The sequence below is a fragment of the Vigna unguiculata genome, chromosome 11 (genome assembly GCF_037176805.1).
Source record: "Vigna unguiculata cultivar grain cowpea cultivar isolate G323 ecotype 2 chromosome 11, ASM3717680v1, whole genome shotgun sequence".
NCBI classification, from domain to species: domain Eukaryota; kingdom Viridiplantae; phylum Streptophyta; class Magnoliopsida; order Fabales; family Fabaceae; genus Vigna; species Vigna unguiculata.
Genome location: NC_140802.1, coordinates 38,822,435 through 38,843,320, shown reverse-complemented (window position 1 = coordinate 38,843,320; position 20,886 = coordinate 38,822,435). Strand labels below are relative to the sequence as shown.

Sequence of the window (20,886 nt, the reverse complement as noted above, 5' to 3'; positions counted from 1 at the left end):
AACCTTTTTTTTTATAATTAATTGATGACTAACCACGAACACTCACGTAAATCAGATTCTTTGGTAAGCTAAATTTAATTTCGGACCATTTTAAAATTTATAACTTTTTTAATCTAACTAGTATCTATGGTGTGCCAAATTGGTTTAAGTTTTAGCTTATGAAGTTCTACTTACTTTAATACTATAATATTAATGAATCCATCTATTGATAAAATAAATATTAAAGAACTATATATTTATGTTTATTTTATATTATTGCCTTAAATAGTGAGTTAGTTTCGATAAGGGGAGTGATGCGAAAATCTTGATTTATCAAACACACTTTTTTATTCTCTTTTCAAATATTGTGTGCTAAAATTTACTCATGAATTTCAACTAAATGGGACCATTAAATATATATATATGTATATATTATTTACGCCTTTTCATGAATTTTAATAATAATAATAAATACGTTATTCTAATTTAGTCGGTATTTTTGAACTTAAGTTTAGAGTACATAACATTAATTAATTTTTTTTATCTTTTTCCTTGTTTATAAATAGTCTTCCTTAACTCAAACAACATTATTTTGTTATAAAAAATAATGTGACATGTTGAAATTGTAATCATAAAATTGAAAATATATTAAAACGTGAATTCTTATACTTTAGAGTTGATACAATATATTTATAGTATTCATCTTATTTTGTAGCTAATTTATGGCTGTCATTTATTTCTTGTTCTTTTCTCTGACTCCTCCATAATAGAATTCAAAGGAAGACCAAAAAAGCTAACACTATTTGTTTCATGTCATTTCTTTTTAGTTGGAACTGAGTTGAATCCAACTAACCATGGATGAAATGGAGGTTCCTGCACTTTTCCTGTGTCCAGTTTCTTTGCAGCTTATGAGAGAACCCGTGACAGTGTGCACAGGAATCACATACGACAGAGAAAACATAGAGCGATGGTTATTTTCATGCAAGAACAACAAAACCTGCCCTGTCACTAGGCAATCACTGTCACACACAGATCTTACTCCAAACCACACTCTCCGACGTTTGATCCAAGCATGGTGCGACCACAATGTCTGTCTCGGACATGAAACCTTTTCATCTCCAAACCCAACAACCATTGACCAAACCGAGATTGTCAAACTTCTCTTAGAGGCAAAGAAGTTCCCGGAAAAACAGCTCAAGTGTCTCAGTAGGCTTCAATGTATTGCTCTCGAAAGTGAAAGTAGCAAAATCTGTTTGGAGTCTGCTGGGGCAATCGATTTCTTGGCTTCCACCATGATGATAAACTCAACTGGTATGAGTGAAGCAGCTATAGAAATCATGTTTCACCTAAACCCTTCTGAATCTCAGCTTAAAAACCTGATGAACAACGAAGGGATTCAGTTTGTTGAGTCTTTGGTTCATGTGTTGAAGCTTGGAAAGCACCAATCTCGAGGTTATACAACTTTGCTATTGAAGTCAGCATTTAAGGTGGCTAGCCCAACCCAATTGAACAATGCCACCCGAGAAGTGTTTGTGGAGATAGTTAGAGTGTTGAGGGATCAGATTTCAATGGAGGCTTCAAAGGCAGCTTTGAAGCTTCTGGTTGAGTTGTGTTCATGGGGCAGGAACAAGATCAAAGCAGTTGAGAGTGGTGGGGTTTTAGTCCTCGTTGAGCTACTTCTTGAGGTGTCTGAGAGGAGAGCATGTGAACTCATGTTGATAGCTTTGGAGAAACTATGTGGTTGTGCAGAAGGAAGGGCTGAATTGGTGAACCATGGAGCTGGATTTGCTGTTGTGGCAAAGAAAATTCTGAGGGTTTCACAAGTGGCAAGTGATAGAGGGGTCAAAATTTTGAGCTCCATTTGTAGGTATTCAGCCACCCCTAGAGTTCTTCATGAAATGCTGCTGTTTGGGGCTGTGTCAAAGTTGTGTTTGGTGCTTCAAGTGGAGGGTTGTTTCAAGGCCAAAGAAAGGGCAAGGGAGACACTCAAATTGCACTCTCTGGTTTGGAGGAACTCTACATGCATTCCTCTTCCTTTGCTTGCATCTTATCCATGATCTAATGGATCATTTCATATCGTATCATAGGCTTTGTCATTATCAACGTCAAAGTATTGAAATATGTTTGTTGTTGTCCCTGATCTTTTCTAACACTTTATTGTGGAATTATGTATATGTCAATGAACCTCTCAAGTGCTGTGAATGGAAAATGAATCGCAGTATCCATGTTTGTGAACATGAAGCTCAAGAACTGTAATTAAGTTTTCATTGGATTGTCATGTGCATTCTTTCATATGCATTGACCCACAGAAAAGGTGAGATTGATTTTGGTTGGTTGTGCTGAGCTTTTAGCTGAACATGATGTTTCAATATTGAAGTATTAGTTTTACCTAATCCACTTCGTAGTGATATAAAGACAAAGAGCCATTGATGTAAGCTTAAAATCAATTTTGTTGCTTGAGCTACTTTTGGAAACACCTATGAACATATTTTTAAATTATTTTAAATATTATTTTTAAAGTAATTATTACAAAAAAAATTGTTTTCAATTATATCATAATTTATATATATATATATATATATATATATATATATATATTACAAACAATATTTAATCATGTTAATCATGTTAATGTATTTTAATTAAATTCTTAACGTTATTATAATTTTGGTTTACGTTGGCTTATCTTGATCTTCAGCTAGATTGAGTAACGTTGACATGCAGCTTGGGACGACCATTCTCGACCTTCAACCCAAGTCGACCCATCTCGAAATTCAACCTGGGTTGGTCCAAGTGGACCTTCGACTTGAGTTGGGTTGACTAGTCTCTTCCTTCAACGTAGGTTCCACCAATCTTGACCTTCGACCTAAACAAGTTGTCTTGAACTTCGGCGTTAGCCGACCCATCTCAACCATCGATATAATTCGACCCATCTCGACCATCGATATAATTCGACCCATCTCCACCTTCAGTCCGGACAAACCTATATCAAATTTCTGCTAAGGGTGGGGCAAAATATGGGTTGGGGACCGACTCGGCCGAATTTAGCTAAATTTCAAACGAGGCAAAGTCGACCAAATTTAAGTCAAAATCGATTTTATCGAAATTTGATCAAGCCCAACTAGGTCGAATTTGTCCGAACTTCCCTTATATGTACTAAGCCGAATTCAAGAAAATTTTGGACAAGACAAACTCGACTGCATTTTGGTCGGGGCTTAATCGACTAAACTTTGTTGAATTTAAATAGGAGCCGGCTTAGTAGAAATTCAGACGGACCCGAATTGGCTGAATTTTTGTGTGGGCCAGCTGAAATTTGGTTAGGGCTGACTTAGCTTAATTATACCGAATTTTGGCCAGGGTTGACTCGACATAATTTTGACGAATTTTGACCAGAGAAAACTAAATTGAAATTCGACTCAGTTGAAATTCGGTAGGACCAATTTAGTTGAATTTCGGTTGAGACCGATTTTTTTGAATTTCGGTCGAGATCGACTCTGTTGAATTTTAGTTGAATTTTGCTTAGAGCCAAATCATCTGAAACTCGGTCGGGACCAAATAGGTTGAATTTAGCCAAAATTCAACGGATTTATGGGTTTTGATCCTTATATGGTAGTCCACTTTTTCATTTCTACCTAATACCACTTATACCACTTGTTAGGTTTTTCGAGAGAGAAGGTTCACTAAAGACTTTTGATACAGGGACTTGCACTTGTCTGAGCTAGTTTTAACCATCAACCATCGATTCTGTTACCACTTGTTAGGTTTTTCGAGGGGAGGAGGTTCACTAGGGAGATATAACAACAATTAGACCTGCGCCCAACAACATAAAACATTGACACCACTCTCAATCCAAAACTTTCAGACAATGAGTTTATGAGTTTTCATCCTTATATGGTGCTCAACTTTCTCATTTCTATTCAATATGGGATTTAGACTCACACTTGAATTTTTAATAGAGATCAATTCTTTTAGTAAGCAAAACCTAGGTAATTAATGTTAATGACCAATTTAAAGATCAATTCATACTAGAAATTATTCTAGTTACCAATTTAGAGACCAATTATAATTTTTGAAACTATTTTAGTTACCAATAATTTTTAGTTTATAAATTAATATCTAAATTGGTCACTACACTGACTAATTATTTTTTATCACTAAAATTGATGATCAATTATTTTTTTTTTTCATAATGTTTATTTTAGGTTATGAATTAAAAGTGAAAGCTTACAGTTAACATATTATATATATATATATATATATATATATATATATATATATATATATATATATATATATATATATATAAACATATTAGTATTAATTTTGAATTTACATAAAAAAATATTATCCGATCATCTTTCATTAGCTGCTGAATCTAAGTTTACACGCATAAGACAAATGATATCATGAAATTATTAGTGTTTCTGTGACCTATTTTCTTCGGCACAGCTTCGTAATGGAAGTGTATATAACCCACTTGCTTTTTGCAGCTTCAAGGATAATGCGTATTAATTTTTTAGGTTGAGATTGAGATTATCAAAATACCTTACTAAAAGTCACATAGTTAATGAGGATATAATTAGCGTAAGATCCAAATTTAAATAAATTTAAAAAATAATGATATTTTGAGATACTTTTAATTTACCATTTTGATCACTCTTTAGTTATAATATTATACTATTTAAAAAATATATTAAAATAAATAATTAAAAAGTTATAAAATTAATAAATTAAAAATAAGTTAAAGAAATTATCAAAATATCATTATCTTTTCTTATCGATAGTACCACTTACATTTGACTAAATTACTAAAAAAACGCAATTACCATACTTGTTCACCAAATTTTCCACATAATTTAATATTCAATTAACTATCCGTCAAGAATATTAGAGTTGTTAACGTATTACTCACGACGTTAAAAAATGTCAACTACTTAATATTTCGCTTCAATAACTATTTAATATTTAAACATGAATGAAATCAGATGAAGATACTCAATGTTTTTTTTTTTTATTTCAATTCTTAGAGTATTAGAATAAAATATAATTAAATGTTATATATAATCAATTATTTAGCTTTTAAATATTTTAATTTATTTTGTTATTATATATAGTTATCACTTTTATATAAATAATATATTTTGATTTGATAAATTTATTTTATCTTTTTGTGTTTTAATATGGTATAAAAAAGATCTTTTTGCATTCATTTCAATAATATATCTAACTATAATTTATTTTAATATAAAATAAATTAAATAGTCCTCTTTAAAATAAATTAAATTGTCCTCTACTTTTATCCAATTCTAAACTCTTAACACTAAAATGTTTAAAATAGTTAAGAATACTAGCTAGGGTTCCATGAATAATCAATAAACTTAATGAAGTCAACTCTTGATCTCAACTTTCCCATCAATATGATATCATAAATTGGTAATGTTGATGATAAACATGATGATTTGGCCTTCTTGGCATAATGAATGGCCAGAATAGAGTCAACCCAATAGGTTGCAAAATATTCAACTAAAAAACACATGGTCAAAGAGTTTACGTTTGACCAAACTTCACATGTTATTGGATTAAGCATACAATAACTAGGGCCCAAACCAGGGGAAGAACGAGTCACAAGTTGAAACCCAACATATGGTGAAAATTTGAAAGAAATAAACGACTTTTTTTTTTGTAATTAGAGAGAAAAATGTTTTTTTGATAGATTTGATCATAGTATCAAAAATAATAAAATGATCATTATTATATGTATGATCTGGACCAACCCAACTGATACTTTAATTTTAGATGACTCGATTTATCTCTTGATTCAGACTAATTTGACTCAATTTAATCTTAAATTATCTTATCTAGACTTGGATGCATCTTAATTTTAAATTTTTAAAATCCAAAAAATTATCCAATCTAAATACAATCCAAATCTAATTAAATTGATTTGATCTAAAATTAAAAAATATAATTTTGAATTAGGAAGAAATCCCTTTAAATAGACTAATAAATTATAACTTACGAATTTAATTTCACAATTTATACTTTTCTCACCCTTAATAAATTGAATGCAATAAAGTGCACAATAATTGCAATTCGGGGGACATAAGATTGAGCTGGCTCATCATTTTACTTAAGCTCGAAGGTATTTTCTATTGTTAAAAATGAGTTAAGCATTATTAAAAAAAGAAAGAGAATATAAGATAATAGTTACTTAAAAAAATAGCATTTTATAAATAGAAAATGATACTATGATTTTTTACTCTCTGATGTATCCCTAATGTGGCTTAGTATGGATCATTACTTAATGTATCACCAGTGGCGGAACTTGAACCCAAATTTTAGGGAGGCCAAATTATATTTTTTATATTTAAATTATTTTTTTATATTAAAAAAAATTACTTCCTCACATTATTTTCTCTATTCAAAACAAGCACATATGATAATAAAATCCAAAAAAATATGATAATAATATATATAAAAGTGTAACGTAAAGTTTATTATCAACAATCATATATTAAAAAAAAGCAAAAGTTACTATAGGTAAATTTTAAAAACTTGAATAATTGAATCAGAAATGAAGTTTGTTGTAATATCCCTTGCAATATAGATTATCATAGTCCTTGTTATAAAAACTTTTAAAACCTATAAAAAAAACACTCAAAAAAAGATAAAACATGTTGATGAAAATCAACTCAATGTCAATTAGAATTCGATGAAAATCAACTCAATTACATGTAACAATGAAAACATTTGAGTCAGGTCGTCCACTTGATTTTTTACTAAAAAGATAGCACGATAAACAATACGCAACATCTTTTAATAGCAAATAACGAATACTCTAACCATGAAGGAAATAAACTAAACCATGTGTATTGATATCTTCTTGGATAACCATCTTTACTAGACAACGGATAGTTTTCTAGATACATTTGATATAGACCCCATTTTAGATAAGTCCTTCGTACCTTATCAATTTGATTTGGTGGGTATTGCCAAGTTTGAGGACGTTTACCTGATAGGAACTTTAGATAGTTTTTTTTTCATTTTCTTCAATTTTTGGATTATCGTGAAGTTTTTTCAAGTTTAGATGATGTAAATGCATTTTTTTCATCTTCATCACAAACATCCATCTTGTAAAAAGAATCAATTCTTCTACTCTTTATCATAATTTTTCTAATATAAATTTGTCACCTCTCACCTATTTAGGAAAAAATAAAATTATGAATACCCCAAATTAAATATCAAAACCAAGACTCAATATATTAAGAAAATTAACACCTTCTAAATAATTAGCTTCCTTTATCTTAAAGTAGATTCCTAATATTGTTCTTCCCCTATACAACTTCAAAAGCTAAAACATCTCTATCTACACAAAGAGAGTTTGATCAACAATTAGAGCATGACTTTATAATTATAAAGATATGCCTAGAGCGTAGAAAAGTCACATACAAGAGGAAAACATACTGTTTCGAAAAAAAAAGGGTAAAAAATAAACTTACTCAAAAGAAAGAATTGTTCAGTCCAAAATGTTCCTTAACTTTTCAATTTTGTTGTAATGTCGTTTGATTTTGAAAATAATAAGAGATTGATGATAAAAAATGGAATAGAAAGAAGAACAGAAAAAGAGATGGAAGTACCGAAGATAAAGAAATCAAATAAAGAAGTAAAATAAATTACAAAAGAGAAGGAAAACCTGATTTTTAAATTTAAATAAAACTTTTAAAAATTAAATTATATAAATAATATAATAATATATAAATATATTTTTAAAATATATATATAACAAAAAAAAATTTTGAGAGAGCCGTGGTTCTCCACTGTCTGTCAGACTTAAATCTCACTCCTGTATATCATTGTTATTTTTTTCTTTAAAAGAATCAATAATTCATAATAATAAACTATGTGAGAGAATAAATAATGAAAGTAAAAAATAGTTATAATATATTTTTCTTTATAAATTTTGTTGTCCGTAGACATGATGCATGAAAATCGTCCAACCGACAGGTTTTACGGAATTAATTTAGACAGTGAGCCTAGATACAAAGAATTTCTGTTAATATCCCAAACAGTATGACAACCAACCTTAATGGGCCAACCATAGAAGACAAGTATCCACTCACAAATCTCTATGTTTGCTTCCCCCACCACCCCATCCATATCTTTCACAACTTTCCACCCTTCTCAAATTTACTCACACTATTATGCCACACTCCTTTTCTTTTCTTTTATTCAATAGATTAGATATAAATAAATAAATATAGAATTTAGTCCCTAAAATAAAAGTTTGACACGTTGAAAATAAAAGTTATTTAAAGTTGGACGATGATGATTAATTCCCGTTTAACGTGAAATGGATGAATGTTTGGGTTGATTGAGATTTTTGTGTGGAGTGAATGAAAGAAGAGATTTTGTAAGATTTTGGCGAGGACAACTAGTTATTTAATCCACCAACATAGAACGTAAGAAGGGTATATAGTATTGAACGAAATTTTCCGTATATAATATTGGATGGAAAATAGAGCAGCACGTGTAGATAATGTTTTGTTGGAGCCACTAATTTTTGTTCGCTGCTGTTTATTTTTCCCTTCTTTTCAATAATTTGACGAATTTATAAAAATAGTATTATACGAACTAGGGTTGGGTAGCTAAATGAAGTATATGTTTTTACCCCAAAAAGAAAAAAACACTGAAAAGGGTTTGATGAGCATTCATTCTTAATGTCGGCCACCTTTTTGGATAAAGCTGTGGAAATACAACAAATAGAATTGTCGTACGTAAGCTAAATATTAGTCAATCCATGCCATTACCATGCCACTAACATTAACATTAACATTAACATTAACATTATTTCTTTCACATGTTGCTTCTTTCAGGTTGTTAACAAAAGTGGTCGTAGTCTAACGTAAATGAGTGGACGTACGTATATATCCTTGCATGTTAAACTTTTCAGTGACATATATTCTATTTCTATATATATTCCTCCAACCAAATATATCATGTCATATACATCATGCATATGCATGCATGCATTCATGAATGATTCCTCCACTCACATACATCTCTTTCTTTCATCAACTTTGGTACATGTATAACTCACCAACTTAACTGTCACCTATTCAGTTATGCATATTTTAAGTTTAATTCGATTCTGGTTGTCTACGTTTCAAATTATAAAATATATATTTTTTTAATTTTACAAAATAGGAAGGATAAGAAATAGCAATTTCAAAACAGGAAATAAAAACAAGCTTCTTCTTTTTATGTATACTGAATAATACTTTTAAAAATTATAAAGAAAAGGGGTATAGCCATGAATTTTGTGAAACATCATAATTTTGCAGCTAGCCTTTGTGGTAAAAGTAATTGATGTTTAAGTTTTATATATATCCACGCATAAGAAAAATTCCGCGGAAGTTTTATCATCAATGTGTATTCTCTTCAAAAGACTAGGATGAAGCATTGTCACTTTCTATTTTTATTCCAATAGAAAATGAAAAAAGGAATAAAGAAAGTATATGGTTAAAGTTTACATAAAATTTCATTCCCACCTTAGTCAAAAATCATATTTATTATTTAAATACCAAAAATATTGTAATAAATTGTTGAAATAAAGAGGAAAATATTATAAAACAAGAAAAATTAAGGAATTTTATTAATTGAAAAATTATCTTTTTAACAAAAAAGTCTTAAAAGTTGAAAGCGTTATTATGAGGCAATATATTTTTTGGGGGCCACTGGCTTTAAAAGATCCGGCCTTTCTAGCGGGCCGATGATCCACCGTATGTCCTGTAAAATTTGTAGAATATTTTTCTTAGAATATAACTTTATTCATCAAATTATAAAAATACTAAGCTTATTTTAATAACATCTTAATTAATTTCCAATCTACTCAAACTATACAAATTGTTACTTAAATTATTCTAAGTAACACTTCTAAAATATTCTCATTCCCCTCCCTATAAATACCCTCATTCTCCCCTTCCTCCATTCTTATCATCAACCACAAACCAAACCATACCATTCAATTCCTCTCACACTGGTCTCTCTCAAGAGACCTCTGTTGGAAGCTGTTGCCTTGCTTCCTTCAAGGTATATTTTCTTAATTCAATTCTTGTACAAAATTTAGATACAATTTTTTTACTGATTTTTTGTTGTCTTTTCTAGTTAGATTAAGATAAAATTACATTTCTGATAAGAAAACAAAACCAGAATCACTTAGAAAAATGTATCTAAGTTTTGTGCATGTATTTTCCCTACACCTCATTTATAACCTGTGTTTTCCAAAACCTCATGCACGTTACCTATTTGACTCCACTTTGAATCTTGAAAACTCTTGTATTGAAACACTTGTGACTCACTTCACTACTTTATTTATGGTTATCGTCACGTACACTTCTAGGGGAGTGTTTATGATGTTGTTATTGCTACTTGGCGTTTTGTTCTAAATTTTGTGACTTTTATGTGCAGCTAGCTAAGTAAGAAGCACTTTATATTGCACACGTCAGCACCTTCTATTGCCATGACCAACAACGACAACATCAACAATGTCAACGACAAGCTCCAAGGCCAAAGCATGTTATATTCCTCTGCTTCTTCTTCTTCTTCCTCTGTGAGGAGAGAAGAAGATACCATGATGCAGAAGCAGGGTATCATCACCATTTTGGACTCAAACGCTAACACAATTTCTTCTGCTTCTTCTCTGCGAAGAACTCTCTCAGCAGACATGTCCTCAAAGAATTGGCTCTCTCAAACTATTGCTCCTTCCCAAGAACTCCTGCATGCCAAAACCATTGGTGACTCGGAAGATGATGAGAGCAATAACAAGGAGCTTGACGATGAAGCCGAAAGAGAGAGGCTCGAGATTTGGAGTTCCATCCAACGGAACAAGAAGGAGGAACAAGAGAAATCAGCGTCATTTGATACGTGGAGCTCAATCATTTCCCTGAAAGGGAAAGATGAAATCTCGAAATCTCTTCCTGCGTCACCTTATGTTCACCCTCTCGTGAAAAGGTCCAAGAGTTGTTTGAGCGAGAAGAGCCTCCAAATCTGCACTGAGAGTCTCGGATCCGAGACCGGCTCTGATGGGTTGTTGTTCTCTTCTTACTCTTCTTCTGAGACAGGGGATGCAGAGGAAGAAGAGAAAGTTGTAGAACCAACAATCCAAGAAGAAGAAGAAGAAGAAGAGATGAACAATTATGCTTCAGTGGTGGCTACAAAGAAGGCTTTGCCACCAACACGTGCTTTCCCTCCACCACTCCCTTCACTTCACATGCGTTCACGCCGCGACAATGGAAGGTTGGTTCTAGAAGCTGTTTCTGTTCCTTCTCATAACAATTTCAGCATTCAGCGCCAAGGTGGTCGCCTTGTCCTCTCTTTCTCCAATCACCAAGAGGAGGAGGAGGAAGAAGAAGAGAATGACGGTTCTCCGGAGCAAGAATACCTCGGACGGTTGGAGATTGAGGAAGAAGAGTACTCTTTTGGGACGAAATCACGAGTATCTTCCACTGGATTCAATTCTGGCTTCATGGAATATGAGAGTGTAATGGAGAAAGGACGCTTACTGTCTGGTGGGGTGACAACAAGTAGTGTTCAAGGGTTGGCTTTGATGATGAATAATAAGAATAAGCCAATCGGGGCAGTAAACAGGAATCCAAAGTGGTCGGAGAAGTTCAGTGAGATGACCAATTTTAATGATGTTAATGCGGCACAATCACTGCCTCCGAGGCCTAGGGTGGCGAGGTTGATTCCATCAGCACCAGCAGTGGCTGCAGCTGCAGCTGCAGCTTCTCTCAATTTGAATGCCTATGAGTACTATTGGAGGACTAACTCTGCTCCATCAAAAGGTACCAGTGTTAAACTTGACCCACTTGACCAAAACAAAAAACATCATCCCAATCATCAAGAGAACACGAAGAACAAGGTTGTTGTCTCGAGGGACATGAACAAGATGGTCCCAAGGGAGCAACAACAGGTGTTGGTTCTAAGAGGGAAAAATGGTGATTACTTGGTTCACAATCTGAAGAGTTGCAAGGATTCTAGAAGGTCGTTTCTGTTCTGGGAACCCTATTGCATTGCCACCTCTTGAATCCGTCACAAACAACTAATTAATCCAGAATCCATTGCTGAAAACACTATTTATTGCTTCACCATCATTTTATCTCTACCTGGTTCCAGTCTTGGCGGGAGCTGTTTAGTGTTGTCAAATAAAGGAAAAGGGAGTGGGAGAAAAGGATAGTGAGAGAGAGAGAGAGAGAGAAGAGAAAAATACTTTATTTGTGTTGTAAGATAAGAAATGACTTGAACAGTGTTATCATATATATATAATACTATTTATCTGTCTGTATTTGCTATTGGCTAATCGTTTAATACATACATAAAGTAATCTTAGTTCATCTTTGACTTGGTCGATTGTCTGTCTTGTCTTGCTCTAAAGCTACTGATTTTTTTTAGAAAGTAAAGATTATATAGTAAATAGCTGTGGGAATAATTTAGATTTTTTGTTTCTTAACACAGAAAGGAACTGAAAGATGGCATGGTAATTACAAAGTTGTTGAATAAGTATAATTGTATGGTGGTGCGGTGGATAGGTTAGAAACATAAAATATGCAGAAATTTGAGGAGTATTTATGCATAATCCATAGTTAGAGGACATTTATAGGTGTTGTCAAAATCAGAGTGATACGAAAAATAAGATAAAAAAGGCGAATGAATTCTGAAGCAGTATTGAGAAGAAAAGAGGTGGGGGAATAAAGGTGGGAAAATAACAGTAATCTTTGTTGTGAGACAGTCTGGAAGATAGGGTTATAGATTGGAGGAGGAGCAAACAAACGTATAATATATATGTGGAGTGATGCAGTTCGTGAATTGAGATTAAGCCTCATCGAGAATTTCTGAGACATACCCTTCTGATTCTATCACCAAAAACAGTAAGAAAATGAGTTTTTTCTTTTATATATAATTCCATGCACACATGTCATGAAATGAGACGTAAAAAATTTAAGCCTAAGGAATATACATAAATTCTGCTAGGCTGGCTAACAATATATACCAGTTGAATGGAATGAAAATAGCGAGGTAGTGGCTAGTGGTGGCTCATTCACTACCACCACCCCCAATGAGCTTGACCATGATGATCAAAAAGCCAAAGCTAAGGGATTCAACCATTTTGGACCATCAAAAACAAATAACAAAGGAACTGTGTTTTGTCTTTTCTTTCTGTTTCTGTTTTCACAAATTTTTTTAGTTAGAGAAAAGGGAGGATGGAAAATGGACACTTATACCAAGTTTATACCTCATCACATGCAACATCACTGTACATCACTCATACAACTCAACTATAAGATTACAAGATGGAAGAAGAAAGTGAGAAAAGATCCCTTCTCTTTTTTGCTTTTTCGGTTTTTGAAAATATGCTTCTTTTCAAAATTCAAAAGATTTACCTCACAAATCTTTGATTTTTAGTACAATACAAATGCCTTTGGTTAATACTTTGTTTCAGTTTTTTCTTGAATGTCACCTTTCATTTATTAAAATATGTTATGCATACCATAATCCTTCTCTTCTTAAACAAGAAGTTAGAATGTTTTTTATTGGTAAAAAAGATTTAAAAATAAAGAAGTACTTCGTTTGTAATAAACTAAACTATTTATAATAAAGATAAAAAAAATCATTTATTATAAAATGAAATGATTAAATATATTTGTAATCTCTAAATTTGGATGCAAAATTGAAATTTGTTCTTGTCTTAAATTTTGATATAATTTAGACTCCAAACTTAAAAAATAATAAATATAATTCTTTTAACCTAAACAACCTTACATTTCAAACTGATGTTAGAGTTGAAACGTGTCAAATGATGTTAACGTCTGATCTAAAATGTTATTTAACATGTAAAAGTATTCAACATAATGGAATTGAAAGAATTATAATTTATATATATCTATTATTTTTAAAATTTAAAAACACAAACTATATAAAGCCAAAGTAGTTAGTTAGAAAAAGGAAAAACCCTAGTTGAAGTTGAAGTTGAAGAACATGCCGTAGAACACAGACTATCGTGTTCATTGTGTTTATGCAGCAGATGGCAGTGGGCGATTGGGAAAATAGAGTTATTCCCATATTTAGTGTCGATCTGAATTAATTGAAAAGAATAGCAGAAACAATTTGTATGGATATATGTAATGGAATGGATTGGAATAGTTGGAAACATATTCCAGCATTTAAATTTTCTGTCTTTGTTTCTGTGCCACCATAACGTATCATCCAATCAAAGAGATAATGGGAGAAGAACTTCTTCCTTGATGAGAATAATTTTGTGTTAAAGAAGTCTTTATTAGAAAAGGAACACTTGTTGCTATGGCGAATATCTCCCTTTTCTTTTATCCCTACACTTTGTTTGAACAAATTTGAACGAAATATAATGAGCTTCCAAAAAGTATCTGGAAAGTAGAGATGCTAGCAGCTGCTTCGGATGACGTATATATATATATGTTTTAGCTATCTTTCGGTTTAAAAGCTGCAAATTCTGATAAACTAGAATTTTCACTTCTTCATTCTATAATTATTATTATGTACCACTCTAATTCATACCTAGCTACACCTTCCCTCAATTATTCCCTCTAATTAAATCAAATTTTATATAACATTCAATTTAAATTCTCTCCCTTCATCTTCTTCTATATCTTCTAATTTATCTGTCAAACACAACGCAGATGCATGTAATATTGAGTTATGGAATATTTTTCTAAATTTTGAAAATGAATTACTAAATCTTGTAATTCAAATCATTTAATAAAATTATCTCAGGGATTTTCTACTCAGATGATTATAAGTTTATATAGTTTTCTATCTACTTCATTTCAAGAAAAAGTATGTAGGCATTAATTATAATACTAAACTCATTAATAAATTCGGATTAACATAGTTGGAGTTCTCATATTACATAAGTAAGAATAAACTTTCTTTTACAAATCAATTCTATTGGATTAAATTAAATTTAAAGTTCAATGTTTACCATCAAAAACCATTTAAAAAGTTTATCATTATTTAAAAAAATGCGCTCATGACTTATTTCATAAAATTTCATCAAATTTAATCAATATCATTTTTTTTTTCACAAATAAATATCTAATCCATTCACAAAAATATACAACAAGCAAATATCCAATTAGTAAAAATAATTAATAAGTTAATTTCAATTAATAATTTCATAATTTAAAATTTAATTTTAAAGTTAAAAAATTAAATAATTAAAATGATAGTGATGTTTGATAACACTATTCATAATGTTCATAACTTAAAAGAATAATTTTTGAAAAAAATAGAATTGAGTTATATGGTATGATTCAATAAATTCATTCATAATAATATTGGACATTATTATTATGAATTTCGATATCTTAATTACGTTATACCTCAAAATTCATACATTATAAATAACATAACATACAATATAAAAACAGTATAAATAACACAAGATGATGCCTCACCAAGTGGAATTTAATTCAAGATTTTGGAAGGAGAAAAGAAATAATTTTGAGAGTCAAAAACTTGATATAAATTGTCAAAATATAGTTCAACACACGTGTGTGTGTATATATATATATATATATATATATATATATATATATATATATATATATATATATATATATATATATATGAATGAGATTAATGATATTATGTTATTTATACCGAATATTATAATATTTAATATATTTTAAAAAATTACTATTGAATTGGAAGTATTTTTCACAAAAAATTATCAATAAATAATTAAATTAATCTAAAATTATTTTATAACTTATTTTCTATATATTAAAATTGAAATAATAAATATTTTGATCGGCTTTCGGTATTATAAATATTTATGCTGACTTTGTGGTGTTTTGTACAAGTAATAGGTAAGATGAAACAAAAACAAAATAATTATTTAAAAAAACGCTTACATTACATTTTGGTTATAGTAAAAAACTAAAGTATAAAAGGTATATCAGGCCTCGATTTTTATAATGATTGAAGCGCCTAATTTAAATTTTTAATTTAATTTTAAGGGTATTAACTTTTGGTTTAAGTCTCGATCGAACTGTAATACCTTTAAAATTAAATAAAAGTATAAATAAAAAAGGAATTAGATTTGAGTTATTATCAAAATTGAGACCTAACATTTTTAAAATTAAATAAAATTCTATATGAAAAAGAATATTATATTTTGAGTATTATCAGAATTGATGTCTAATATTCATTTCTTCATTTTCTTTTATTTATGTATTGTTTTATTTTTCAGTTTTTATAGAACCGAAATATAATGTGAAACTTTATTTTTCGGTTGATAACCAAGATCAAAAAATTACAATTTTTTACCTCATTTTAATATGTTTCTGTTCGACAAGTAAAGTATTATGTTCAAAATAAGATATGAAAATCATTTCTTTCTTTAGTATTAATATTTAATATGTATTCTTTAGTGTTAATATGTATAATTAAAATAATAAATGGTAATAATATTTTTCTATATGACGTTGTAAATATACTCTTACAGTAGCATTAGATATCATTTTCATTTAAGACTAAATTTTATTGTAATCGATATCATATATCAGTCCAAATAACATGTTTAAAAGTAAATTATATATATATATATATATATATATATATATATATATATATATATATATATATATATATATATTCAAATAAAACAAGAGTTTATGGTCTCTTCCAACCTTCATAATTATATTTGCACAGATATTTTAAATTTTGTGATTTTTATTTATGTCTCTAAATGATAATCGACATCAATGAAATAAGAACACAGCTAGTAATCCCACAACAAAAAAGTCACAATAGTAAACTAAAATTTACTATTAATCTATCTTATGCAATTTTTATCTTTCTTTTTGATGAGTTATTTTGATATTTCTAAATTTTTTACCATAAAAGTCACAAATTTTAAAAAATATATGTAACTCTGGTTCAATTAATCTTCATTTATATGCATTTTTTTTTTTGTTATACATTTTAATAAGTTACATTTATTTTTGTCACGTAAGATGAATATATTAGGTTTAAAAACGTAACTTTTATAAAGCAAAATATATAAAATAAATAAAATTAAACGAAAATTAAAAATTTTTCCAAATCTGAAAAGTAAAATTGAGAAAAGTTGCTCGTTAAAAATTGATATCTAGACATAAAAAATAAAAAAGCAGAATTGTAAAAATTGTAAATATAAAACAATAAGATAAGTAATTTAAAAAAAAATTATTAAGAGAAAACAAGAGAAGATATTTAAATTTATGATAGAAATAACACACTCCAATCTAGTGGTGAAGATGTGATAGTGTGTGGTATATTCTAATTTCAATGTCATTATTACATATTAGACTTTTTTTTAATGATAGAGATTGGAATAAGATGAAAATAGCATTGACAATAATTAATTGAGTGAAAAGTAGTTGTCGTACAGAAAAAAAAAAAAAACAGTGAGACATGATGAATTCATGCATACATGAACGTGATTTTATGTTCAAAAAGTCTAAACTTACTTTGAGCATATACTGAATATATATGCATCTGTTCTAAAACCAAACACGAAGTCATTAAATTCGGAAAATGACTTCTATCGTGTGCATTAGAGCATCATTCTAGTTTCAAATTTTTGTTCTTGTGTTTTTTAATTCAATACTAATTATATTTTTTATAATTTCAAACACTATATTGATAATACTCTACAATTTGAGAAACTAAATAGTTAATAAATTATTGTAATTAGAGCTTTATGAACGTGCTTCTACGTATAATATATGATTTAAGTTTGTGCTAAAAGGGAATAAAGATAATTAATCGGTGTTGGTGCAGTGAATATTTTAGTTATTAAAAAAGTTTTAGTTTTTTTATTTATAATTAAAAGATAAAATAATAGATATAAAATATGTATACAAAATTATTGAGTGTCAAAATAATAATTTCTCCCTAAATATAGAACATCGAAATACCAAGAAGAACCTCAACAATTATAATTATTATGGATAACAAACAAAAATTGGGAAAGCAACTCATACAACAACTTTACAACATATAATAAATTATTCAAAATATCTTTTGTATCACCTGCTTTCGGTCTGCATGTAGACGTAGTAAAATACATTATCACATAATCAATCTTTGTTGCTTATCAGATAAACGTCGTTTTGTGAATAGTGTGACGAGTTTAATGTAATGATAAGGAATTGTTAGGATTTTAAGGAGGGGGTATGGGCCTTGATCCTTATATGGTGCTCTACTTTCTTATTTCTGGTCAATGTGTTGTATTCGGATCTGATACCACTTGTTAGGATTTTAAGGAGGGGTATCACTGGGGAGACGCAACACCAATGAGACCTGAGCCCAACCACATAAGGCATTAACATCACTCTCAACCCAAAATCTTAAGGCAATGGGTTTATGGGCCTTGATCCTTATATGGTGCTCTATTTTCTCATTTCTGGTCAATGTGGGACTTAGACTCACACTTGGATTCCTAACAGGAATTAATTTTTGTTTAAATTAAAGTTTATTGTATGATAGATAAACAGCCGTTTAAGGAACGTGCTTTTATAATAACTATATATATCTAAATATAAATTACTTACCCTATGACGTGTTTATCGTTCATAATTCAAAACTTGACTTTTCACGACTTAATGGCAAAAAGTAAGAGTTATACTTTTGTATATTAAACATGTTATTTTTATACAGTAATTTTCTAAAAGTGTACTTGAAATAATCCTGTTCCATCCAAATTATAGGTAGCCCATTGTTTCTTGACAAAATCGTAAAACCCACTATGTTTCAGCCACATATCCAAGGTTTTGAAAGGTTTAGGTCCCCTGATTTTACTAATAAGGCACAATGGTCCAATATTGTTTTGTCCAAAACATTCTATTTGCCTCCAAACCATGTTCCCTTCCGATCTCTTGAAACCAGAATTTGGTCTATTCTACTAATAATAACCACTCATTGGAACACTGTAAATATTACACAAATAAACATGTTATTACTCATTAACATTTAGTTTGCTAAATATGAGTGGCACAAAGAGGTTAGATTTATATGCATAATCTAAATAAGTCATTTCCCATAAATCTATTACTAACCAATCGATTATCTTATGTAATCTTGATTAGTTAATATTATAACACTTTCGTCAAACAGTTTCTTAGTCATAAAAATAAAATAGAATTATTTACATAAATATATAACTTCTAAAACAATATGTCTACTTAATTTATACTTTATCAATCATTTTATATTTAATTTACCTTTCACATTTTTTCAATTTGCCAGTAAACTCATGCCAGACAACAATACCATCACATAAAAATTTTATTAAAAAATAATATAAAAAAAGAAAAACATAAAAAAACCTAATAAAACCCATGATAAAAAATACATTATATGCCACGTAAACAAATTATATCTGTTAGCACTCTCCAAATACTTTCTATATTCATTCAATTTTTTTTTTATCTCCGATAAAAAAAATAAAAAAAATAAAAAAATGAGATAATCTTTTTCACCTCCATGTTTGCATAAGACTGTGTTAGCAAGTGGGAAGGAGGGACAGAATCGTATGCTTTCCCTTTACATATTTTCCATAACGATTGGTTTCCCTTTAAATGACAATTGTTTATTAGGTAAAGCAAAGTAGTGGTCTATGTTCTTAAACTTTTCATGTTCTTCACACGTGCCATTTTCTCACTCGTCATATTTCTCAATGCCTTTGCCACTCACAAATGCTATTGTATAACTAATAATATACTAAAAACATTCATTTTTTATCCAATAGGGTGAGGGGACAAAATTAAATATATACAAATAAAAAGCCTCTTTTCAACAAAAACATAAATTCACATTTAATATTCCACTTCTCAAACTAGGGTTTTTACAATTACTTGGTATTTAGACAAAGTTAATTCAAACGGAGCTTAGGTTAAAAACAATGTTATCACACACTATAAAAGAATCACTACATTTTATTTACATAATATAATAATAACAATAATATGTTAAAAAATTTAAATATATGGATCTAAATCTTGTGTTGAATAAAATATAACAATTGAACGATTTATAAAGTAGAAGAATTATAAATCTATTGTCTTAGTCTTACGCAATCTTTAACTGTTTTTAAAAAAACAAGGAGTTCTTCAGCTGCTTTTCTATAATGGGAAAGGAACTATAAATTAAGACGATAGTGTGTACCGACTAATTAATCAACTAACCTAAGAACGAAAAGAAAAATTGTGGAAGAACGAATACAAATAGAAAAATTTTGTTTCGATAATTTAATTGTTTTTCATATGTGTGCGAAAGGGCACCAAGGTTTGCTTCAATTTGGTACATGCAATAGTTAATTCAAAGTTTTAGGTCAAACACTATACTAACGAACCTTTATAGGTTAAAATAATTGGTAAAAAGTTTGAAATAGTGAATTAAGCTTTATTTTGAAGCTTAATTAGGTCCTTTAATGATGCATGCTAATCTAAAATACTATTATAGCTATGATGAGACTTAGAAACAATAGTGTTTAGGTTGACGGAATCAATTAAACAATAATGAAAGCATTAACGATGTGGTTAATTATAGTAGTTGAATTAATTAGTGGCACAAACTCGTATATGCTTGTGAATATTATATTATTATACTGCGTAATAGCTAGTTATGCTAAATGATAGCTTGGTATTAACATATACCTGTTTTAGTTATGAATATAAGTGAAAGAAGTTTGAAAGTAAAATTCTGATTCAAAGAATGTAAACGTCGATAAACTGAACTCAGAAGTGGAGTCAACTCCGAATCAAACCGTCCAGGCCATTGCATGTTAACACTCCATTACCAAATTCTAATGAATATTAAATCACTAAC

At 29.6% G+C, this 20,886-nt stretch overlaps 1 protein-coding gene and 1 pseudogene across 1 annotated transcript; both read left to right on the top strand.

The window, feature by feature from the left end:
- The first annotated feature begins 709 nt into the window (after positions 1–709).
- Positions 710–2,214, top strand: LOC114170479 (E3 ubiquitin-protein ligase PUB23 pseudogene; annotated as a pseudogene).
- A 7,754-nt stretch (positions 2,215–9,968) lies between these two features.
- LOC114168224 (protein FAF-like, chloroplastic) lies at positions 9,969–12,378 on the top strand. Its single transcript, XM_028052970.2, has 2 exons — positions 9,969–10,068; positions 10,447–12,378. The coding sequence occupies exon 2, from the start codon at positions 10,499–10,501 to the stop codon at positions 12,062–12,064; it is 1,566 nt and encodes a 521-aa protein (XP_027908771.1). The 5' UTR covers positions 9,969–10,068; positions 10,447–10,498; the 3' UTR covers positions 12,065–12,378.
- The last annotated feature ends 8,508 nt before the right edge of the window (positions 12,379–20,886 follow it).